The sequence below is a fragment of the Pteropus medius genome, unplaced genomic scaffold (genome assembly GCF_902729225.1).
Source record: "Pteropus medius unplaced genomic scaffold, Ma_sr-lr_union100, whole genome shotgun sequence".
Classification (NCBI taxonomy): Eukaryota; Metazoa; Chordata; class Mammalia; order Chiroptera; family Pteropodidae; genus Pteropus; species Pteropus medius.
In genome coordinates this window covers 5518515-5544515 of record NW_024345600.1, presented here as the reverse complement: position 1 = coordinate 5544515, position 26001 = coordinate 5518515, and the positions used below count along the sequence as shown (strand labels likewise).

The window sequence follows — 26001 nt, the reverse complement described above, 5'->3', positions numbered from 1 at the left end:
AAGTATGAATGTATATATATTAAGTATAAGTATTAAGGTAGCATGTTGATTTTTAAAACAATTAGTTGGCAATCCAAAGAATCTTAAAAAATTAAATGTAAATGGGGAGAAAAAGATATTCAGGAATATATTTTTTATTATTATTAGTTTCAAGTATATAGTACATTGGTTAGATGTTTATGTAGTTTATAAAACAATCTCCCTATATCAGTGATCATTTTAAATTTAAATGGATTAAATGTTCCAATTAAAATACATATAGGGTAGCTGAATAGATAAGAATATACTATTTTTGTAGGTTAAATATACTATACTTCATTTGACTTAAAAGATGTTTATTTGAAAATGCGAATGCTAAATTGATTTATATATGGTATCTACGGACATATATTCCCAGAACAGTAATTTAATATTTATGAACAATTTGCTATTAAAGGTTTATTGATTGATTCTTTTATTTACTTGGAGTTCTGCTTTTGGTTTGCTCTAAAACACCCAACATGCATTTCAGGCCTACCACCCTTGAGATACCATATCATCTAATGTGCATTTTAACTATTAAAATAACCTTATTTTGTTTGTTTTTATCTTTTTTGGAAATCATTAAACAATTTTCTGAGAATTAAAAAAAGAATTCATTGAGAAAATGATAATGGCAGAAAGGGAGCCCACGGAAGATTAAAGAAGAAAAGTAACATGGGGACTTCATGCTCCTTAGCCAAGGGTGTTCTCACGTGTTCACCCTGCTGAACTGGCTGCTTGACAAATCAACGAAGCAACACTAGCAATACTTCCGACTTACCTAATGTTAGATCTGTTTTAGTTGTTACAGGTAATGCATCAGATAAAGTGAAAAATAGTTAACAGTATAAAACTTTTCAAAGAAGGGAAATAAGGGCCAGGGGAAATGGGAGCAGGAGATGACATATTAGGATTTCAGCAGCAAAGGAAACTAAGCTGTTTTCCTTTTGTGGTGGAGGGAGGTCCATGTAGCTCTCAGGTATAATGGAGGTGTAAGTGAGAAGTTAAAAGTGATCTCATCGAAAACAGTACTTTTCCCCAATTGCAAACAAATGCAAAAACACATAACAAACATACATTCTAAAATAAGACTGAAGTTTAAGGATAAAAACTTTGAAGTGCCATAAATTTCAATGATCCCATTTATTCCTGAAACTTTTCCACTAAGAATCTTCTAATTTACATTATTTAATATGCTCCCTTCCCAACAACTAGTATCACTATATAATTTAACATATTAATTTGGAGGACTGGGTGGTCTAATAACTTTAGTTATGATTTGGGCACTCTAATTCCTCATTAAAAATATAGACAGGTATATAATGGAGATAAAAAAACAAGGTTTGATTTTTATTAGAATTTTTTTGGAATGGCTAATTAAATTCAGAGTCGTTTTTAGAATTCTCATATCAGAAGTTTACAGGGAAAACATTTCCTTGTGTAAACACAGATTTTAGAATTTAATGGGAAATATTATTTCATCAATAATCCTTAAGTAAGAATTTAAAAAATGCAGACTAATTGTTTAAGCTGATAAAACTTCATGTTTTAATATTTAATTATTTAAACATTTACTGTTTAAGTTAACATTAGTGTTTCAAAGAGCATTAATAACTTGGTTTTAAATATTAGAGATCTTAAGAACTCTTAATCTTCCATTATTTTTCTCTCTCCTTCAATTGTAACTTCTTTCCATTTTTTCCACATTTCTTAAATGTTCACATTTACAAAATAGTACATATACTAAATAAACATTGTTTTGTGTTTTTCGTGTTTAATTTTTTTAAGTGAGTTGAATGTTTTATGTTTTGTTCCCTAAAACTATAATTACTTCTGTTCACACATATGTATTTGAAGTAAATATATTTTTTTTTAAATTCTGGTATATCCTTTAAGTTTTTTTCTCAGTGAATCTAAGGCCTTAAAGTAGGTTTCCCATTGCTGAATTTATGCTTAATTAGTAAGCATTAATTTAGTAATCTCGCTGCCCCAAATCTCAATGTAGGTTAAAATTCTAGGTTAAAAACAAAAACGAACAAATAGCAAACTAGAAAAATTTTATTTATTATCTCTTGTAAACCTAACGTGAGCTTTTTTAAAAAAAATTAAGTGGTTTATTTCTCTATATGCAGATTATGATTAAACTAGGGGAAGATTTGCATAACTAGTAAAAGTTGTGCTGGGAAAATCATAGAACATGTTACAAATACATACTCAATAACATAAAAGGTACTTATTTATCTTCCATTATACATCATTGTTCCAAACAATGGTAAGGATTTTTGACCTTACAGAGCTTACAGTGCATGAAGAAACACAATTAATTAAACAATGTCCAAAAAAGAAGGTACTAGATGTTAAGATTAGATAAGTATAGGGAGTTATGAAAATATATATAAAATCCATGTAATTTAGTCTGTAGTGAAGAATGGTCAAGAAAGTATTTTCCTTCAGATAACATTTAACTAGACGCCTGAAAATTAAGTAAGAGTTTAAAGTTAAGAAAAGGAAAAAATAAAAAGTTTTAAATTGAAGCAAACAATATGTGATTAGATCAGAGGCCTGAGAAAGCATGACACATTTGAGGGAAAAAAAAAAAAGTTTAAAGTGTCTACATCATTACGCACATGAAAGTGGGGAGGAATACAGAGGAGCTGTGACACAAAGGGTGTGATAGGCACTGGAAAAAGTTTTAAGCAATGAAAAGCCACTGAAGAGAATGAGGTAAGTACTGTGGTCTAGTATGAGATATAGAGAGTCACTACGTCACCATATGGAGAATGGACTTTGGCAGACAAAATTAGAAGCAGGCAAAAAGATTACGGCAATAATCCAGGATTACAAAGTAGGTATGAAGATATGTAGATGAATTCCAGAAATATTTAAGTAGTAAAATTGACAGAAATTAAATAAGTGTTTGAATATTGGGGTGAAAAAATGGAAGTCATGGTTAATTCCAGGACTCTGGCTTGGATTAGTGTGTGCATGTTGCTGTCATTCACTAAGTTAATAAATTTAATTTTTAACATGTGAAGATTGAAGAGCCTCGAGGTATTCAAATAGAGACGCCCAATGAATGATCCACTGTAATAAGGTCTGGACTAGAAGTAAAGGTTTGGGAATTATCAATAAATTGATGGCAATTGAAATTACAGCTTGAATGTTTTCAGCCAAGAATTGTGTGTGATAGGGGACCTACACAAAACTCTGAGGAACATCAGGATTTTAGAGATCAGAAGAGGAAAGAAACACTGCAGAAATGACTGAGGAAGAATGGCTGGAGAGATAGACAGAAGTTCAAGATAGCTTTGTGTTGTAGATGCTGAGGGTATTTAGATTAGAGAATACTTCGAGAAGAAAGGATAGGTCAATAATGAGAGAATTTGCTGAGAGTTAAAGTGAAAGCTAAAAATTTCTCATTGTATTTAGCCAGAAAAAAAGTCATTGGTGACATGGTGAGAACACTTTAGCGAAATAGTACGAAAAGCAGAGATCAGATTTGAGAACTTGAGGTAAAAAGAAGAAAAAGGGAACATCAACAATTTTTAGGAAGTTTGACTTGTAAGGGATGGGGAAAAAAATGGGCAGAAACTAGAAACCGCATGTGGTTGAGGGAAAGTTTTCTTGTTGCTCTAGCATATTTAGCTGCTGTTAGAAAAGGAAGCATAAGGAGAGGTTAGAGAGGAGGTAGTCAAGGAAAGAATTTCCCTGAAAAAATTAAAATGGATGCAATCCTGACTACAGACTTACAGATTTGATTTAGACAGAAAGAGAGATACTGGGTTTTTTGTTTTTGTTTTTGTTTTTGTTTTTTTTGGAAATAGGAGGAGAAGAAAAAGTAAAGTAAGATGAAGATGAATATGTAGACCCAATGTTAGAAAGTTCAGGAATATATATACTATGTTCTCTTTAAAAACAAACAAACAAACAAACAAACACAAGCTCTTCTGATAATGGTGAATGACAGGTGCAGGGAGAAAATTATTGAGGAGACAAAAGGATAATTTCTGTCTGAGATAGCCACTATCAAGAGTGAGAGATGTCTATGGAAATAAAGTGCGAGTGACCAGGTATAGCTAAAGACTCAGTGAGGGTGATTACTTGCATTTATAGTAACACAAATCTATACTATTACCATCATTATTATCATATGTTTGTTGTAGAAACAAAGTGTTTTTTTCTATAAAAATACATAAATAAAGTGTATTTGAGAATTTTTTTGATGGGAAAGATACCCGTGATCTATTTAAAGGCCATCATCTGAAGAAACCACATCTTGACAAATCCAGTAATTGTGACTGTGACACTTTTCAGAAAAAACACCCTTCTTTGTTATCACAGCACAGGCATTATCTTCAACCTGGCCCGTGACTTGAAACCTGTAAAGAAAAGGCAATATTGTCTTCACTCTGCTAAAAGAACAACAAGGTGTATTTTGTGTGTTTTCTCTCTTAGAAAAAAAAGTACTACTCTTCAAACTGGAGACCTAAGATATAGTATTCAGACAAGAAATGCAATCAAATGACTTATTTTATGAAGAAATTATTCTAAATAGTTTTTTCACCAAAAATGACCATTTGTAAATAGAAATACTACATGGGATAAAAATGTGAATGAGAAACACCATTTTCCCAATACCACATGATCATATGAAAATAAAGATCTTAGAGGACTGCTATTTAATCCCTAAAAGTAATGGTATTTAGGAAGTGGGGCCTTTAGGAGGTTCTTAAGTTTTGAGGGTGGAACCTTCATGGATGGGATTTGTTCCTTACAAAGAAGTTCCAGAGAGATCCCTAGCTCCTTCCACCATATGAAGATGTGGTGAAAAAGCTCCAAGTGTGAACCAAGAAAAGGGCCTTCATCTAAACGTGACCTTAGTGGCACCTTGATCTTGGAATTCCACCCACCAGAACTGTGAGAAATAAATTTCTGTTGTTTATAAGCTACCTGATCTGTGGCATTTTGTTATGGCAGTCCAAGCAGACTATGAGGACAATTTTGCCATTTTAGGAGAAAAGTTCATTTTGTTGTTGTTGCTGTTGTTTGTTTTTTAACAGGAGAGAAAAAACAATTTAATATATGTGCACAGGAGAATCATAAATGATGTTCAGAGAAATGATGAACCAGCCAGTGTTTTGTACTTTTTAGAGAAAGAATAAATCTATGAAGAATTAACAGGACAAAAAAAAAAATTGTTCATTAGCAAGAAATCTAAGTAAGGTTTGGGTATTAATTAGTGAGTAATCTAAACAAAGTTTGGGCTTAGGTAGTAAATTAATAAAGAGACCACAAGATTTGTTTATAATTCTTTGGCTCTAGATTTCTTATCTCTAGTGATAAGGATATCTCCAGATATAGGGAGGGCATCTTACACAGGGGAGTTTATCCCCTGCTTTCAGGGGAAAGTAAATGAGAGATAGGTCAGAGTGTTCTCATATTGAAAGTTTCTTAAGTAATTTTAATTCAAAATAATCAATGTGCCATATCACATGTGAGATATTTTGGAGTGGTTTGCTCTGGGCCCTGCCACTGTGTTTATTGGGCTCATGTTCTACCTTATTTTTACCAAATAATGTTGAGATTTATCTCAGACTTTGAGAAAAGCACTCTTAATATTTGAGGAAATATTTGCATATAAGATGCTGTCTAGAACCATTTCAATATAAAGTTAAATCTTTAATATGTCAAAAGGTGCTACTAATTAGTTTTTTTAATTTTTACTTTTCAATGAGCATTAGCATTCAATATTATTTTATATTAGTCTCGGATATACAACATAGAGGTTAGACATTTATATAGTTTATGAAGTGATCTCCCTGCTTAGTCGAGTACCCACCTGGCACTGTACATGGTTATTACAATATTATTGACTATATTCCCTATGCTGTACTTCACACCCCCATGACAATTTTGTAACTACCAATTTGTACTTCTTAATTCCTCATCTTTTTCATCTAGTCTCCCAACCCTCCACTCATCCAGGAATCAGTTTGTTCTCTGTATCTATGAGTCTATTTTTGTCGTTTTTTCCTTTACTTTGCTCTTTAGATTCCACATATAAGTGAAATCAAAAAGTTCATTTTGTTACTCCAGAAATTTCTAATTCAAGCTTTTTGAGTATCTGAAATAATTGAATGATACCAACTTTACAGCATGTAATATTACATTTATCATTTTAAGATTTAGAAATAACGTATCCAAAACACACATGATTTTAAAAAATATTAAACAGTTTTCTGTAGAATCAAACGATTAAACTTTTCATCTTCCATAGCTAAATCCCAAATGTCACACCTTTCAAAAATCTCTCACTATTCTTGTATAATGAGCCTCCTCGCTTGTACAAAAGATCTAAGAATGAACATTCTTTGGTACAGCTAGACTTCACATGCTAAAGATGGTGACAGTAAAGTCAGACAGGATTAAAAGAGGGAGTAAGAGAGTGAGGAGCAGGAAAGAAAACTTTTCTCCCCTATTAAATTTTTTAAACTCATATTGGCACCTCAACAAAAGAATTTCTGTGTATATGTGTATATATAGGTATACCCAAATCCTTCACCCTTAACACAAAAGAGTGGAACTTCCCCTTAATTCTGTTTTTACATAATGTTTAAAGCAACTTTTCCTGTGTTAGACAAATTAAAAAAAAAAAAAAAGCATCTAAAAAAATCAAAAAGTTCTCAATTTTAAAAACCAGATTACATATTAATAATTCTAAGCAAGTTTGCTCGTGAGTCAAAGTAATATAACTTAAAAAATATGTTTATAAATTTCTATTAGAAATAATTATAGATAAAATTTTTAAATTTAATGTGTGTGGTATACAGTGAGTATGGCATGGGTAGGTACAGAGTGTAAATTATTTTAATGAAAAATATTGTAAATAGTCTTCAGGTAAGAACATTCATTTGTAGAATGACTTTCTGTGCCAGAGCAATTTTTTACTACCCCTCAGCCAGCCTGGTGTACCTGATGTATCACTCTAAATCATCAACATTCTTTCTTATCTCCTTAATCTCATGTCTATTTTTTAAATTAATTAATTAATTTTTTAATGGTGACTTTGATTAATGAAATCCAATAAGTTTCAGCTGTATACTTTAATAATAAGGTATATATATATATTTCTTTCTGTCACCACATATTTGACCCTCTTTACCATGTCTACCTTCCCCTTCCCCCCACCCTCTGGTAACCACTAGTCTATAATCCATGTCCATGAGTCTCTGTTTCTTTCTCCTGTTAATTTGTTGCTTTTAGGTTTATATATCACATATAAGTGATTTCATGTGATTTTCAACTTTTTCTGTCTGGCTTATTTCGCTTAGCATGATTATCTCAAGGTCCATCTATGTTGTCACAAATGGTAGTATTTCATTTCTTCTTATGGCTGAGTAATATTCCATTGTACATATGTACCACAGCTTCTTTAGCCAGTCATCTATTGTAGGACACTTCGGTTGCTTCCATGTCCTGGCCACCATGAATAATGCTGCTATGAACATCGGTGTGCAAACATCTTTTGGATATGGGTTTTCAAGTCTTTGGGGTAAATATCCACTAGAGAGAGATTGCTGGATCCTATAGTAGATCAATTCTGAGTTTTTGAGGAATCTCTATACTATTTTCCATAGTGGCTATACCAATTTGCAGTCCCACCAGCAGTGTATGAGGGTTCCTTTTTCTCCGCATCCCCTTCAACATTTGTTATTACTTGTCCTGTTGATTATAGCTAATCTAACAGGTGTGAGGTGGTATCTCATTGTGATTTTGATTTGCATTTCCCTAATAGCTAACAATGTTGAGCATCTTTTCAAATATTTGTTGGCCATTTGTATGTCCGCTAGGGAGAAGTGTCTGTTCTGGTCCTCTGCCCATTTTTTGATTGGATCATTTGTTTTTCTGTTGTTATTGAGTTGAGTTCTTTGTATATTTTGGATATTAGGCCCTTATTGGAGGCATTGCTTGCAATATATGTTTTCCCATTTGGATGGTTGTCTCTTTACTTTGTTGATGATTTCTTTTGCTGAGCAGAAGCTTTTCAGTTTGATGTAGTCCCATTCATTTATTTTAGCTTTTACTTTTCTTGCCTTTGAGGTCAAATTCATAAAATTCTCTCTAAGTCCAAGGTCCTGGAGTTTCACTCCTATGTTTTCTTCTATGCATTTTATTGTTTCAGGTCTTATATTCAGATCCTCAACCCATTTTGAGTTAATTTTGGTGTGTGGTGATAGACAACAGTCTAGTTTCATTCTTTTGCAGGTGGCTTTCCAGTTTTCCCAGCACCACTTATTGAAGAGGCTTTCCTTTCTCCACTGTATGTTTTTGGCTTCTTTGTCGAAAATTATTTGCCCATATAAATATGGGTTTACTTCTGGACTCTCGATTCTGTTCCACTGGTCCTTGTGTCTGTTTTTCTGCCAATATCATACCGTTTTGATTACTGTCACTTTGTAGTATAATTTGAAGTTGGGCAGAGTGATGCCTCGAGCCTTGTTTCTTTTTCTCAGGATGGTTTTGGCAATTCAGGGTCTTTTGTGCTTCCATAAAAATCAGATGATTTTTTATTCTATTTCTTTAAAAAATGCTGGTGAGATTTTGATGGGGATTGCATTAAATCTATATAATGCTTTAGGTAATAAGGTCATTTTAACTATGTTGGTTCTTCCAGTCCAAGAATACAGAATATCTTTTCATTTCTTTATATCTCCCTTGATCTTTTTTAACAGGATCTTATAGTTTTTATTATATAGTTCCTTCACATGTTTCGTTAGACTTATTCCTAGATATTTTATTCTTTTTGTTGAAATTGCCAAAAGAATTACTTTTTCCACTTCATTTTCTGACACTTCATTATTAGAGTATAGGAACGCTATGGATTTTTGAACATCATTATTGTATCCAGAGACTTTACTGTCTGTATTTGCTTATTGCTTCTAGTAGTGTTCTTGTGGAGTCTTTAGGGTTTTATGTAGAGAATCATGTCATCTGCAAATAGTGACAGTTTGACTTCTTTGTTTCCTATTTGGATGCCTTTTATATCTTTCTCTTGTCTGATTACACTTGCTAGGACACCAATATTATATTGAATAACAGTGCCAATAGTGGACAGCCTTGCCTTGTTCCTAATCTTGGAAGGTTTTTAGTTTTTCATCATTAAGAATAATATTAGCTGAAGGTTTGTCATAGAAGGCCTTTATTATGTTAAGGTACATTTTTTTTTCTCTGCCGATTTTGTTAAGTGTTTGATCATAAATCAATGCTGTATCTTGTTGAAGGCTTTTTCTGCATCTATTGATATGATCATATGATTCTTATTTTTTAATTTGTTTATGTGGTGTATCACATGAATCGATTTGCATATGTTGAACCATCCCTGTGCCTTTGAGATGAAGCCCACCTGATCATTTTGTTTTAATATGTCGTTTTAATTGTTTTACTATGTTGCTGTATTCAGTTCACTAGCATCTTATTTAGGATTTTTGCATCTGTGTTTATGAGAGATATTGGTCTGTAGTTTTCTTTTTTAATGTTATCTTTACCAGGTTTTGGTATCAGGGAAATATTGGTCTCATAAAATGAGTTGGGAAGTATTGCCTCCTCTTCGATTTTTTGGAATCTTCGATTTTTTAAATCTTCTTTGAATGTTTGGTAGAATTCACTGATGAAGCCATCTGGTCCTGGACTTCTACTTTTTGGTAGGTTTTTGATAATTGTTTCAATTTCCGTACTGCTGATTGGTCTATTTAGATTTTCCAGTTTTTCTTGAATCGGTCTAGGAAGTGTGTATCTTTCTAAGTACTTGTCCAGCTCTTCTAGGTTATTAAATTTGGTGGTATATACTTTTACATAGTATTCTTGTATGATCCTTTGTATTTCTGCAGTGTCTATTGTAATTTCCCCTCTTTCATCCCTGGTTTTGTTTATTTGTGTCTTTTCTCTTTTTTCTTTAGTGAGTCTAGCCAGAGGTTTGTCAATTTTATTAATCTTCTCAAAAAAACAGCTTTTTTTGGAATTTATTTTTTTATTGTTTTGTTTGTTTGTTTGTTTTCAATTTAATTTATTTCTGCTCTAATTTTGATTATTTCCTTCCTTCTGCTGACTTTAGGCTTCATTTGTTCTTTTCTAGATTTTTTGAGATGAAGTATTAGGTTGTTTATTTGGGCTCATTCTTGTTTTTGGAGGTGGGCCTGTAATGATATGAACTTTCCCTCTTATGACCACTTTCACCGTGTTCCAAAAGTTTTGATATGTTGTACTATCATTATCATGTGTTTCTATGCATATGTTGTACTATCATTCTCATGTGTTTCTAGGCATCTCTTGAAACACATCATTATCATGTGTTTCTATGCATCTCTTGATCTCTCTTGTTATTTCTTCTCTGACCCAGTTATTCTTCAGTAGCATGTTGTTTAATCTCCATGTCTTTGTGGCTCTTCCTGCTTTCTTTTTGCAGTTGTTCTCTAGTTTCAAAGCATTATTATCAGAGAATATGGTTGGTATGATTTCAACCCTCTTACACTTGTTGAGGCTATTTCTGCATCTCAGTATGTGGTCAATTCTTGAGAATGTTCCATGTGCACTAGAGAACAAAGTAGAAGCAATTGTTTGGGGATGGAAGGCTTTGTAATTGTCAATTATGTCCAGTTGGTCTAATATGTCATTTAAGGATGTTATTTCTTTATTGATTTTCTGTTTGGATGATCTGTCCATTTCGGACAGTGGGGTATTTAGGTCCCGTTCTATGATAGTGTTTTGGGCTGTTTCTTTCTTGAGTTCTGTTAGTAATTGCTTTACATACGTCAGGGATCCCTGATTGAGAGCATAGCTATTAATAAGTGTTATGTGTTCTTGGTGCATGATTCCTTTTATCATTATGAAGTGTCCCTCAGTATCTTTCTTTACCTTTTTATTTTGAAGTCTATTTTGTTTGCTATTAATACCACTACTCCTGCTTTTCTCTGAATGCCATTTGCTGGAAATATCATTTTCTACCCTTTCACTTTGAGTCTCTATTTGTCTTTGGAGCTGAGATGTGTCTCCTGGAGGCAGCATATGGTTGGGTTTTGTTTTTTGATCCATTCCGCAACTCTGTGCCTTTTTATTGATGAGTTCAGTCCATTTACATTTAGGGTGATTATAAAAATGAGGTCTTCTTATAGCCTTTTTATCTTTCACTTTCTGGTAACTTGGTATTTCCATTGCTTCCTTGTCCTTGTGTTTCTGTTTTCTTTATTTTGGTTGGCTTCTGTTGTTTTTGTCCTCTGGTTCTTCTTATTTTATGTTATATACTCCAGTTCTGAATCTTTGGCATGTGGTTACCATTACAAATATGTAAAGGATAGTTTTATATATATACAGCCTTCCTTTTCTTCTGCACATGCCTTATCTCCATTCCCCTTTGCGAATTTGGATCTTGGAATCTTCCCCTTTTCAGTCATTGTTGTCTCAGTTTGTCCCTATGTATGCTGAACATTCATTATTATCTTGCTATAGCAATTTTCTTCTTATTGTTTAAGCTTATAATTCCCTGTTTTTAGTAAGGGTTGCACACCTCTGCTTCTATTTGCCTGATAGTCACCTTACTCCTAATTATGGTTTTTTCTTGTCATTTTGTTTTAGGTGAGCTGACCCCTTTCAGTATTTCCTGTAGTGCAGGCCTCATAGTGGAGAATTTCTTCAATTTTTGTATGTCTGGAAAGATCTTAATTTCTTCTTCATATCTAAAGAAGAGCTTAGCTGGATACATTATTCTGGGATGGTAGTTCTTTTCACTTAATAGTTTAAATATCTGATTCCATTCCTTTCTGGCTTGTAAGGTTTGTGCTGAGAAGTCCGATGATAATCTATCTAATGGGTTTCCCTTATTAGTTACTATTTCCTTCTCCCTGGCTGCCTTGAGAATTCTGTCTTTGTCATTGATTTTTGATAATTTTAATACAGTGTGTCTTAGTGAAGGCCTTTTTGAGTTGAGATAATTGGGTGTTGTGTTGATTTCTTGAATCCCAAGCTCCAGTTCATTCCTTAGATTTGGGAAATTCTCATCAACTATTTGTCTGAAGATGCTTTCTAATCCCTGCTCCTTTTCCTCACCTTTGATAATGCCCATTATTCTTATGTCCCCTCTCCTGATGGTATCAGCTAGTTCTTGAATTTCTCTTTCATTATTTTTCATTCTTCAGTTTCTCTCTTCTTCCTTCTGATTTATTTCTAGATTTCTGTCTTCAATATCACTGATCCTTTCCTCCATTTGGTCGACTCTATTTCCCAACTTGTTATTTCAGTTTTCAACTCTTTCAGTGTGTTTTTTTAATCTCCAGAAGATCTATTCTGTTCTTTTTGAGGGTTTCAATCTCCTTGTTATGCTCATCGAGGTATTTTTTCAATTTCTGAAATTGTTGATATGACTCGTTTCGGAACTCACTGCTTTTTTTCAGAAGTACCATCCTAAACTCTTTGTCATTTAAGTCGCATATTTCTATTTCTTTAAGCTTACTTTCTGGAGATTTTTCCCTTTCTTTCTGAGATGCCTTGTCATCTTGGTTGTTCATGGTGTTTAATGGACTATTTCTCTGTCTGGGCATTAATGGAAGTGTATTCTGCTCTGGTAGCTCTTATGCACAGATCTCACACTCAGACAGGCTGGTGTGCAGTTTGGGTGTTTTTGTTGAGTTTTAGGTTTTCAGCTTATTATTGTTTCAAGGGGAGAGATCTGGGGACATCTCTCAACTGTGCCATGTTTCTCCAAAAAAATTCTCACTCTTTTTGAATGCCACCACAAATATCACAATTTTCAAGAAGTTTAATTAACTTTTGATGACCTCTGAAACCTTGACACTGTGAATAGAAAATTTCACCCTGAATCCTTAGATATTCTGCCTGTTTTGGGGGAATTAGCACATAATTCCCAAAGATTCAGCTCTCTCTACCCATATAATTTAAGCAGAAATGAATGAGATACATAAAAGTAGATACAGATATTGTTTATTAGGGTAAAAGAGTCAAATGGCAATTTGTTGCATTATTTATAACTTATGTCTTAGTATTTCTTAATAATTGAAGTCCTTCTACTAATCAAAATAAAGATTATTCTGTAAACATTCAAGAAACATTTTAAAAGAATTTAAAATAAAGAATTTTATATTTATACCTCTAGCATTATAGGTAAATGAAAAGAAAGCCCAAATATAAAAGTAAATAAGTTTAGAAGCTTTCATTTCTCTAAGAGAAATTTCCTATCCACACATTAATACCAGATTAAAGTCTTCAATTTATAGGAACAAATTGGACACCTAATTTCGAGAAGCCCCCAGTAGTAACTGGCTGCTGAGCTCTTATATTTTCCCAATGGTACTCAGATACCAAACACTCACAACTGTGGATTTAATGGGGTGCCATCCAACCAGGTCCATGTCTTTTGTGGATATGTAATGTTTAAAGCAATCCAAAAGTAGATTCCATCTTGTATATTATTTTGTATGAAATCCTGTGAAAGGAGATCCAAAGGAAATTAACTGAGTTATACTTATTAAAATAGCCTCTTCTGACTTTTCTTCCTAGATTTTAAAAGGTTTTGAAATTTATCTTTCTAATCAGGAAAATCTTCAGAAGGCTAAAGAGGTTGTCTATATTTTTAGGCAAAGAAATAAATATAGAAAGATATTCAAAATGCATGACTTCTGCATACATTATGTAAAAGTATGTTCTGCTAAATGGAATTCATGAGGATGGTGATATAAACAGCAACTGGTGAAAGAGTACAAACAAGATGTGAAGCAAAAACTAGGAAATAAGTCTTCCAGAAGGAACAACAACTATACATGGATTGCTTTGTCTACCAAGGTGCAGTCTTGAAGAAAACTGGTGTCTATAGTGATACTACACTCAAATGAAACTAAAGAGCCCCTGTCTTTCCTTCCAAGATACTACGTATATTGCCGGATATCGGTAATGCTTTTGATGAGTATCTCAAATAACTCCAAACAAGTAATGTGGAAGGATGGCATGGATATCCCAGCTTTGAAATTTACTTATAGTATAAAATAGGCAAGTGTATACAACCTGTCAAGTTCTGCAGATTCCTCTTATGGAAATGGAGAAATACTGTCTGCGTCATAAGATTATAGTGAGTAATAAATTATATAATATTTGTAACATGTCTACTACAGTGCCTGCCATATGGCAGGAATTCAAAAAATGGAAGTAATTATTAGTACTATTCTTTGATTATAAAATGTATCTATTTTTCCCAGTTTTGAAAGGGCTACTTTTCATAGCAAATTAGCTCTTACCAGTTCAGCCTTGTCTTGGATCATCAAGAGATGTGATTTCATTATTGAACAGAATTTTTGGGTATCGATCCATGATTCAAAATTTTTAAAAAATTTATAACATTTCCCTTTCTCCTGTACCCAATCATTAGGGCATAAGTTTAGTCTAGGGTTTGCTGAAATGGAAAAAAATGGAAGAAATACAAATGAGAACAAGGTTTGAATATCAAAAATAATTTTGCATTAATTTTATAAACTATTTTCTTAAAAGTTAAAGATTTTACCCCACTTTTAAGAAATGAACTCCCCTTCCACTGATAAACAGTCTTTAGAAGAGGTAAATGCAAGAAATAATAATAGTTATTATTTATTAAAAATTACCTACTATATCAAGTAATTTTCTGAATTCGTTATGCACATGAGTATATGAAATATTTTTCCTTATAAAAAATTTATGAGATCCATAAAATGATTAACTCCATGTTCTTCTCTTTGTAAATAAACATACTAAAGTTAAGGTTAAGTAAAGTATAAACTGAGAAACTAAAGTAAAAGTTAAGTGACTTACTCAAGGTCATGTAACTAATAAGTGGGGCAATGGAAAATTTAAAGTAAACAGAGAGTCCAAAAGCCATCAAGAAAAAACTGTACTGGAAAAATAAAATGTCATTTTCAGAGTCCCTTTTAGATTCAGAAACATGTATTTTAGAACACACTCTATCAGTAACTTTGTAAAACAACTGTTCAACATGTCCCCAGTATCTAAATGCCTCAATAACCACCAGACTTATTTTCATAAAAAGAAAAACTTGAAGTATGTATTAAAATAAACCTATATTAAAAAATGGGTACATGCAGGTTTCAAATGAACTAATTTTTCAAATATTTTAAGCTAAATAGTAGGTACATAAGTATTGATTGCATTCTACCTAAGTTTTTGTGTATCTTAAATATTTCATATTATTTTTAAAATATCCATAAATTTGTGTACAAACTTGTCTGATCTGCTTATGTTAAATGAGATGAATGTAAAAATATAAACTACAAAATGCTCTATATGAAAGTTAGTTATTACCATTAGCATCTATGGATGCTCTGAGAGAGAGAATATGATGAATTTCATCATTTGGGGGAAAATATCACATAATAAGTTTCTGTTTTGAATCAGCAAAGTATTCTGATTCTTTACAACTCTCTTCTCAGGGCATTTTATTTTGTAAGTAATAACAACAAAGTGGTCATTGAAATAGTATATTAATAAACTAAATTTTATCTTCATTGACCAGGAAAACTAATTCAACAATACACCTGAGACCAAAGTTGGAGACAAATTTTAGTTTTACTGAAATTTAGTATCATAAATTATTAACAGAAATAAATAACTAGGTTCCCATGAATATCCAGAGGTTTACTATGATATGCCCTTTGCTATGGTAGCATTTAGTCTCTGAAATAAATTATTTACTTCGCTCTTCTTTTTATTTGATTAAAAGTCACATACCACAGCAATAACAAAGCCCAGGCTCTGTCAGTACAGTAAAATGGAAAAAAATTAATCTATTGAAAATTATAGTTATTTAAAGTGTGGAGAACTATTATTGATATGCCAAAGATAAGACAGAGATAGTCAACAAATAATTCTTGAGTATCATAATGCTGGGACTCACATAGAAGGAAGGCCTCCAAGTGGTTGAGAAAAGCCTAGAAGAGTGCATGTGTGGGGAATCTAGAAATGGGTTTAAAAATGAAGGACTTTGTTGACTTACTAAAAGAGATGTGATATGAAGACTAAAGACTAAGGCAAAAGGGCGATCATAAACACGCATATTAGTTATATTTTAATATTGTATTCTATCACTCTTATGACCATCAATATTTCATTACAATACATTTATTAATTGTCCAAACTTAACATAAGGACTAGAAATATATTTTAGTATAATTCTTTGTATTTAAACTGTGCAAAAGTTTATAGTTTGGAGTAGGATTTTACTAAAAAATTAGTTGTAACTTGTGAGAAAAGATTAACTTTTTAACTCTACAATCAGCATTTATAAATAAGAAAATATAGGCACCCTAATTTTATGATGAACAGTTTACAGAATAAAAAATACAAATATTCAATGTATGTGATTTTATGTTTAATTTCCCTATTATATAAGAAATTCAACTAAAAACAATGATATGTTTGCTTATCAATTATATTAACATGTATAATCTGAACTGTGTGTGTGTGTGTGTGTGTGTGTGTGTGTGTATTAAAAGGGTTCATTGGATAAGAAGTTGCAATGGAGTAATAAGCATTTGAAGGAGATGGATTAGATCAGCCTTAAGAAAAGTTTGAAGTTGAGAGAGTCTGCTGCCTTTTATTACTTTACAGAGGTTTGGTTTGCCAGAGTCTAGAGTACAAAGAAGAGTACTGTGTTGTGAGAAATGAGACTGCTATTGTAGAAAATCAAGACTCAGAGGATGTTGTGGAAATGTTAAAGTGTTTAGATTTTATTCTAAGGACTGTAGAAAGTCATTGCAGAGTTTTAAGCACAGGAAAGCCCTGGCCAGCGATCTGTATTTCAGAATGATTCTGATGGCTGCAGCATGGAGAATGAGTAGAGATCTACAGAACGTTAGTAAGTTAGAAACACCCTTCTTTGTGAGACATACTGATCTCCAAATGCCGTACAATTCAATCTGTTGACATTATAAATTTTAAAGAATAATCTAAAACACCTTAATTGCTTATTGTAACAAATAATAATTATAAAAACAGCAATCACTATCGTATAGAAGTGTTACCAAATAGATAAAAATAGATACTACAAAATGCTAGTATAATGTCCTTTGGTAGTAAAGTAGAAGGCAACCATATCAACTAAACTACTGTAGGCAAATGCACCTCAGTTTTCCACCAAATCATCTCCAACTCTAAAGAACAAGGAACTTGTTCCTTAAGTTCCTACACACAGTTTCCTGAAAAATTGATTTCATCTTAAATTTTCATGCAGTTATTACATTCTAACTGTTAATGTACTTGTGAGTTTGATTTAGTATGCTACTATCTGGATTACTTTTCATCAAATAAAATAAATATTCCAGAAAGATGACTCCACTGCTATCAAATAATTATTATCATGTCATCCTTAACTTACACTTCACCTCCTGTCCACATCTTACCTTTAGAGATATAATGCCTCATGCAAGAGCTACTCTAAAGCTCTGTTAAGAAAGATTTTATCAGTTTAAACCACATGTGGTAGTGCTATTTGACTCTATCTTTACTATCGCTAACACTGACCATGAGATTCTTAAAACAAGGACTTTTTCTTAAATTCTTTGCCATCTCATCAGCAGATCAAGTATTTTGTATATGCTTAATAAGTATATGAAGTCAAATAAATAAATTAAGAAATTGAAAAATGAAAAGAGATAGTCAGTGATGTGTTTGTTACCTAGCAAGGGAATTACAACACTTAAAGTAGCGGCAAGTTGGCTGATAGAGACTGGTATGTGAGAAGAGTTTTAGCACCAGTAAGATGAGCAAGTTGAGAGTAAGTATCTTCTAAGCAGTGAACCTGAACAGATTAACAAGAAGCAGAATTGAAGGTAAAAAAGTGAAAATAAGAAAATCGTCTTCAGAATACTGAAGGAGGTCTAAATACACCAGCCCAAGATATTCCCTTTCGGTATAAGGGTTATTTTAAACTGAAGACGTCTGAGATTCAGCAGATGCTCCTCTGAGCTCCCCTTACTTGACTAAAAATAGAAACTTCTGAGGAATGAGGCTGCTATAAATTTCCTCTTTTGTGTGGTTTATTTCTCCGGGAAAAAGACTCACCCTAAATGCCTTCTCGGGGAAATTTTATGGCCACGAAGAGGGAAAGACTACAGCAAGAGCATAAACAGACACTACAAAAAATTTTCTTTCTTGTTTTTCTCCTTAAAAAAAAAAACCACTTGTCTTTTTTAATGAAGTATGTTTTCCCACAGAAGTAATTTATTCAACCTCCCTTTTCCCTGCTAAGTTAGATGTATAAGCTTTTAACTGTAACCATTTTGAGCTAGCTACTTCTTTTGTTAGCTCTCTAGTGCATACAAGTAAATGTTTTTCTCCTGTTAATTGTGCTTTTGTCAGTTTAATTCACAGGCTCTCAGGTACTAAACTTAAGGATGTAGAGAAAAAAGTTTTTTTCTCTCCTACAATACAATGCAATAAAACCACTTACTTGTGAAGTTTGTATTTCCCAGCTGTTTCCTGGGAGGAATATTCATACAATCGCAATCTTTGGTTCCATTCTCACTACCAAACATCTTCATACTGTAGTTATCACTGAAAGAATGTATTCTTAGGTGACACACTGAGAAATAAAGAAAAGTAGTAACACTAATTAGATTTCTACAAATATAAGACTGTGCCTTTTAAATATCCATTAAAATGAAACTGCAAGTGAATGCACAACCTGCTGGTTGAGAGGAAGTCTATTTACAGCATTCCAACCCTCTAATTTGACAAAGGATGAATAAACTTATAGACAGGAGAGTTCCACTTATAAAAAGTAGAAACAAACAATAAAAACAAATTATTTAAATAAATTTAAAATATATTTAAATTTGCATCTGTTTAATATGATAGGTTAGAATTCTGTGTGATCTTGAACTAATTATGAAGACTGTTTCTCATTTTTTTCATATATAAAATGGGGAAATGTTTAACAAACTTAGAGTTGTAAGGCTAAAGATAATGTATATAAAATGTTTAGACAAACTTCTAACATGTAGGTCACAACAAATAGAAACAATGACAGACGTAGTTATCTATGGCTATTATTGAAGTAGAGCTCATTTTAGAAATAGATCTTAAATTTAACTGAGCCTTAAATTTTCAAGCAGCTCATAAATTTTGTCTAAACTTCAAAATATCAAGTCACTTATAAAGTCAAAAAGTTTTATTTAAAGGGACAATCAGTTTTTATAAAATTAAGCGCTTTCACCAAAATATGAAACTTCAGTTGATAGAATTGTGACTGCCAAGCCCATGCCATTTACCAATTAATTAAAATTATAAACAAAATAGAGTTTGTAAATTAATGAGCTTATTGCATTTTCTCTATTGGGAAAAACTACTAATTATTAATGAAATCATTAACTGTGTCATTAATGAAATCATTAACTGTGTTATTTAATGCCAATGTAATAAAATGATGAAAGAGAACATCAGGCAAATGTGAAAAATGATTCTGAAAAAAGTGAGAGAAATAAAAGTAAACTCCAAAAGAAATATGTTAATTTCTATAGTTGAAAATACACCTTTCGATCTACTCACCCCAAAGAGTTAGTCCTATCACTGTAGCAACAAGTATAACCAGTGCAATGCTGGTCACTCTCAGAGCAGTCAGATGCCACTTTGGACATTCAGGGTAATCTGTAATGATTAATTTTTCTTTCTGAAACATTTCAACATTTAAAATGACCTTGAAAATGTGTCATAGGAATGTAAATTCTGAGGATAAACATTGTCGTAGGTTGGAGAAGAAATCTACCATCTCTGTTTAAATTATCTTGACATGAACACATATTTAATTATCGTTAAAGAATCAGATTTATCAATTCTAAATAAAAGGTCAATATGCTTTATTTACTATTTATTTAAATATCTTTCTTATGTTAACACTTCTGTTCCAAAACAATCAAATGGGAAGATATTAATTGATTAACTGGCTAGTCAAAACATTTCCATAAAAATTTGTCATTTGCCTTTATTTACATTTTGACTGAATTACACAGATAATATTCATGGGATTGAGGACAGGAAGGTAAAATGTAAGTGGCACCAAAATAATGGTATAATAATAAAAATAAGTGTCTAGTGGAGAAACATAAGGAAGATCAGGTATTCTAGCTATCTTCCCAAATGTTGTTTGAAATAGAAATTGTATATTTATATCAATTCATGAAACAAAACTCAGATGCTGATCTTTATAATTATATACTTTGCTTCAATAAAACAAGCATTATAACACCTTCACAATTTTCAACCCAAGTCATGTCAAATCTTATCCATTACATTCCATTGAACAGTATTTATAAAACTGTATGCTAGGAACTAGGCTGGATGTGAGAGTTACAGAGATAGGAAACCATACAATCTGGTGCAGAGATATCTATGTAAACATATTATTTCAAAATAAGATAACAAATTTTCTGAAAAATAGACTCTAGTTTACATTCTTAAAAGTTCTCATTAAAACCTGGGATTAAAAAACCCACAGAAAATCCTAGCTATATAATTTGTGGTCTAATGGAGAGTTATAGATTCCTACCTTTGCGTGCCCACTTGTGTTGACAATGATGGGGATGTTTTGGTGGCTTCTGCATCATCGATCTCTCTGGATTTTGCACCGGACCAAACATCCTATAAACAGAATAATCCATCTGAATTAGATGGAAAGAGAGACATTACCAGATCAAAAGCTGAGTCCCTGTGTAAGAACTGTGGCACTGTATATGTGTTCATGAGAGATTTGATCTGTGGTTTTACCTTCTTTTAATGTCTTTATCAGCTTTCAGTGTTATATAGTAATGCTGGCTTCATAGAATGAGTTACATTGTGTGAGTTTTGGTAATTTGTGTATTTCCAGGAATTTGTTCATTTTATCTATCAAACTTGTGGATATAAAGTTATCTGTGGTATTCTTATGTTATCTTTTTAATGCCATAAATTCTCTTACTTTGATATTGGTACTTTCTCTCTTTTCTCTTTTTTCTTAGCCTGACTAGAGCTTGATAAATCTTATTGATATTTTCAAAGGACAGCTTTTGGTTTCCTTGATTTTCTGTTTTCCTATTTTTAATTTCACTGATTTCTGCTCTCTAACATGTATTATTTATTTCTTTCTGCTTCTCATAGGCTTAAATTGCTTTCCTTTCTCTAGTTTCCTAGGGAAATTTACTTTCAGTTATTGATTTTAAATTTTCTTTTCTAATTTATTTAATGACATAAATTTTCCTCTTAGCACTGCTTCAGTGAATCTCACAAAACTTTATAATTTGTATCTTCACTTTCATTTAGTTTAAAATATTTAACATTTTCTTTTAAGACTGCTTCTTTGACCCATGGGTTATATATAAGTATATCATTTAAGTTCCAAATATTTGAGAATTTTCCAGCAATCTTTCTGTTATTGATATCTAGTTTAAGTCTACTTCATTCTGGGAACACATTGTGTGCTTTTAAATTTGTTAACATGCATTTTATAGCCCAGAATGTGGTCTATCCTGGTGAATTTTGGATATGACCTTGAGAAGAATGTGCATTCTCCAATTATTGGTTAGAGTATTTTATAAAATGCCAATCTGATCAAGAGGAACTTCATTTTATACTTAATGCTTCTTACTGCAAAAAAAAAAAAAGTTCAATATCAAGGAAAAATTTTGGGGAAAATCATTTTTAGAATATAATCCATGTCCCTGAACTTTTTATTTTCCTAGTAATGCTGAAAAAATTAGAATATAAATAAAAATAAAGTTAAATTCATTAAAGTAATATTTTGAAGACCACTGTGATACTTGAGGAGAATGTGTTTGATGCAGCTCTATAGTATATAGCACGTGTGTGATAACTCTTAGATGTTTTAAAATCCTCTAATCATAGCTTTACTTTTAAACAAATCAGGTGCTTTCTATTCATTTCTGCTCATTATTTGTGCAGTGTTCTCTGAGGCTCTTTTGTACATATAGGAATCTCGGCTTGTTAAGAATATTCTTCAGTGACTCAGCCAATCATGTGAAGGGTGTTTTGTTTGGGAGTTTTGTTTTGTTCGTTTGTTTGTTCGTTGGTTTTGCGAGGTCCAAAGATTGTGATCGCCACCAAACATCTGAAGCATACGGTTATTTTTTTCCACAATAAAAAAGTTAGTTATGTTAAAGGAGAAGAAAATGGAAATGTGAAAATAAAAATAAGTTAAAATCACTTTAAAATAATAGCGAAATGCTTTTTCATTTATCACACAAACCATCAAATGTTTACACCTTTGGATTGACATATAGAAGCATAATAACGGTGTTTTTGCATATTAGACAGTTATTTCTATCTTTGAAATCTATTTCTGAAAAAAACTAAAGAAATTACAGAAGGAGTGAATGTGGAATAAGAGAAATTAAACATGTCTTTTCTAAAATAAAGAAGACTGGGAAAAAAGATTGAGGAGACATATTTGGAAAAAGAGTAATCTCATAAACTTACTAAAAACATCTGCTACCTATTTTTCTTCGATGAATACAAATTTACAACACACAGAAAGAATGACTGTTTTTAATTATTGGCTTACAGTGAGGAAAGATATAGGATGATACATAAATCTATGCACTTCTTTTTACTTAATTGAAAATGTTTATCCAAATGTTGACATATTTTGTAGCAATTTGTAGTTTTAAGGAAAAAAAAACTGCATTTATAAGTCTCAAGTCAGAACAAGCAATTGAACTATTAATTATTTTTTCCTGAGCAAACAAGTACAAATTATCTTAGTTGTGTTCTCTGATCATTATCTTCTGCATGATAATTATGTGGTCATTTTTGAAACAATACTAATTCTGAATGAAAGAATCAATTTCTGGAGTATCTGAGAAAGGAAAAACTAGTCAGAGATTAAGTACAATTTCTGTGAAAAGGAAAGATAACATCTTCTGTAACCTAATTTTATTTCTACCTGATGATCAGAGAAAAGCAGAGCTTAGCCACAAGGTATAGAAACTTTAGTCACTGCAACTGACCATACGTTGTGAAAATTTCCTCTGTGTGTGTGTGTGTGTGTGTGTGTGTGTGTGTGTTGTTGATAAAAAGTTAACACGATTGAAAATAAACCATGAGCTAATAGAACTAAAACATTTTTAGGGTTGTGCCTCATAATCACGTGCAAGAACAAAAGAGGAAAAATAAAACTTTAAGATTTCCACATAAGAAAATACAGCTTTTCATTCAAACAAATACCTATAATATTTAATCAGTGTCTATCATGTGCCAGGCATTAATCTTGAGCACTAAAACTACAAGATGAAAAAAACTGAGTTCTCATTTTAAAAGAATTAGCATATTAAATTGACAGAGAGATAGGCTAAAAATAAACACCTCCCAAAATGAGAGTGCCTGAGTGGTGGCATGAGTTAAACATGATTGGAACATGAAGGAGTATTCCTAAATCTGATGTAGGGAATCAGGAAGAGATTACAGAGGAAATGCTGTGGCAGAAACAAATTGTTTAAAGAATGTGCCAAACAACAACAACAAAAAGTTAGTAAATCATTTTCAATGTAAATAATATTAAAATATAAAGTTCGTAAGAATAAATCTGAAAATAAAAATGCATGTACCAGAACGAAAGAAGGAAAAATAATAAAAGTTTAATGCTGTGGTAGGCAGAATAATGTCCCCTCTCCCCTCATTGTGTCCACACCCTAATTCCTGGAACCTGTGAATATATTCTCTTCTGCAGTAAAAGGGAATTTGCAGATGTGATTAAAGTTAAGGGTCTTGAGATAAGAGATTATCATAGATCAACTAGGTGGGCCTAATCTAATCATTTGAGTCCTTGACAGTAGGTGAGGATAACAGAAGAGATGGAATATAAAAAGAATTCAAAAAATTCAACCCACCGTTTCTGGTATTGAAAATGGAGAAAGGGAACAGTAAACCCAGGAAGGCAGCAACTTCTAAAAGCTGGAAATGGGCGTGGTTCCATAGTGTAGCAGTTAGCACGTCTGCTTTACATGCAGGTCCTGGGTTCGCACCCTAATGGAGCCACAGTCCATGGTCTACAGCCATGCCACCCTGAACAAGCCTGATGTCTGATCACAGAAGCTAAGGAGGGTCGGGCCTGGTTATTACTTGGATAGAAGACCACCTAGGAAGACCAAGTATTATAGGCACAAATAATAAATAAAAATAAAAGCTGGAATGGCCCTCAACTCATAGAAAGTAAGAAAAGAGAGACCTGCTCACCAAAATGGTGGCATAGGAGATGCCAGACTCAGTCCTCCCACAAAAATCAACAATTAGCTCTCTACTAACAAAAAACAGTTCTGGGAGAGATTTAGAGTTCACTTAAGAAACTTCAGTAACACTGTGGGTGAAAAAAAACAAGAGAATGACTCCATAAAAAGGGAAGGAAGAACAGTTCTTTTAAATTGCATCATCCTATTCTCCAGGCCAGCATTACTCAGCACCAAGAGGGAACTCCCCGGCTAGAAAGAGTTCTCCTTGCCGGGAAACAGAGTGGAGCGAGCAACCTCCTTTGGTTTCACCTCAGCAGAGACCAGCTGAAGCTGTTCAGATGGCTAGGGACAAGGAAGAAAGGGGGCGCGGGTGCATGCTACTAGTATCCCACACAACAGAAGTGACTGTATTTCCCAGCGATCTTCTCTGCAGAGAATTCCAGCAGCTTTCACCACTGAATGGAACAAAGGTCAGTTCAGCCACTGCAGACTCCCTAATTTTCATCCCACAGGTATTCGTGCTCACAAGTGGAGCTTTCCAAGCGCCTCCCAGCTCTGGCTCCTGGCTCCCTTTTCTCCTCTCTGACCCTGCTGGAGCTCAGGACCAAAACTGACACAGGAAGCCAGCCCAGGCCTCTGTGGCTGCCTGAGGGCAAAACACCAGCCCAGACCTCCACGGCTGTCTCTCACCAATGTGAGTGCACTTGGAACTAACCCCTCCAGCTGTGCACGTGAACACTACTAGTCCAACTCCCATCACTGGCTCCCGTAGGTGTGGCAAGATCCTACAGCCATGTAAATGCATGTAAATGTTCACAGCAAAGCTGTTTGTGGGCCCTGATCTGACTCTGACTCCTGTCACTGTCCTGCACCCCAGAGCTCAACAGCAGCTAAACTCTCCAGCTGTATACTTGCATTCCCCCAGCCTGAATTTCAACACCATCCTCCACCACTGTGCACCAAGGTGAGACCCAGTAGTGCATGCCAAGGCATCCACAACTGTCAGGATACTCCCACTACTATGTACGTGTCTGCAACTGGCCCTGTCACTGCAAAGGCACCTGCAGATGGCCCCTGCAGCCAAGTGTGTATACACCGCTGGCTATTTTCACAGTTGCTGCTTGCCCTGGTTCCTATTTACTAGACCTAGAGACACCATTGAGGACCCCCACAGCACTCACCAAGGACTATGTAGTTGTCAGTGCCATGCACCTCAGCAGTCTGATGAGGTGTTCTACCAAACATTTAAAGAAGAGTTGATACCAATTCTTCTCAAACTATTCCAAAAAATTGAAGAAGGAATACTCAAACTCATTTTATGAGGCCAGAATTATCTGGATATCAAAGCCATTTAAGGACACTACAAGAAAAGAAAACTACAAGCCAAATTTCTGGTGAATATAGATGTAAAATCAGAAAATATGTTTGCAACATTCACAATGGACAATGGACTAGCATCCAAATATGTTTTTTTAAAAAAAAACACCAATAAGAAATAGGATATAGACTACCCACAAACAAAAATGGAGAAAAAAATTTGAAAATGTTTTCACAATGAGAGGTTATCCAAATAACTAGTACATATGAAAAGGTGATCATTGTCAATCATAATCAGAAAAAAATGTGAACTTCAACTACCAAGAAATGTAAGTATATAGCCTTTAAATTGACAAAATTTAGCATGTTCTGACATTATCAAATATCAGAGATTGTGAAGCAA

The 26001-nt window shown here is 33.1% G+C and overlaps 1 protein-coding gene across 5 annotated transcripts in view; it reads right to left on the bottom strand.

Annotated features, from left to right (window-relative positions):
• Nucleotides 1–2066: 2066 nt before the first annotated feature.
• The window catches only part of LOC120611706 (uncharacterized), a 110868-nt gene continuing 86933 nt past the window's right edge, over nucleotides 2067–26001 (bottom strand). For all 5 annotated transcript variants that reach the window (XM_039874281.1, XM_039874279.1, XM_039874277.1 and 2 more), the window contains 6 exons: nucleotides 20612–20703; nucleotides 19615–19713; nucleotides 18518–18649; nucleotides 14319–14473; nucleotides 13401–13513; nucleotides 2067–4400 (listed from right to left, as the gene is read on the bottom strand). In XM_039874281.1, the coding sequence (XP_039730215.1) occupies nucleotides 4268–4400; nucleotides 13401–13513; nucleotides 14319–14473; nucleotides 18518–18649; nucleotides 19615–19713; nucleotides 20612–20703 (724 nt within the window). In that variant the 3' untranslated portion in view covers nucleotides 2067–4267. The remainder of the gene's footprint in view (nucleotides 4401–13400; nucleotides 13514–14318; nucleotides 14474–18517; nucleotides 18650–19614; nucleotides 19714–20611; nucleotides 20704–26001) is intronic.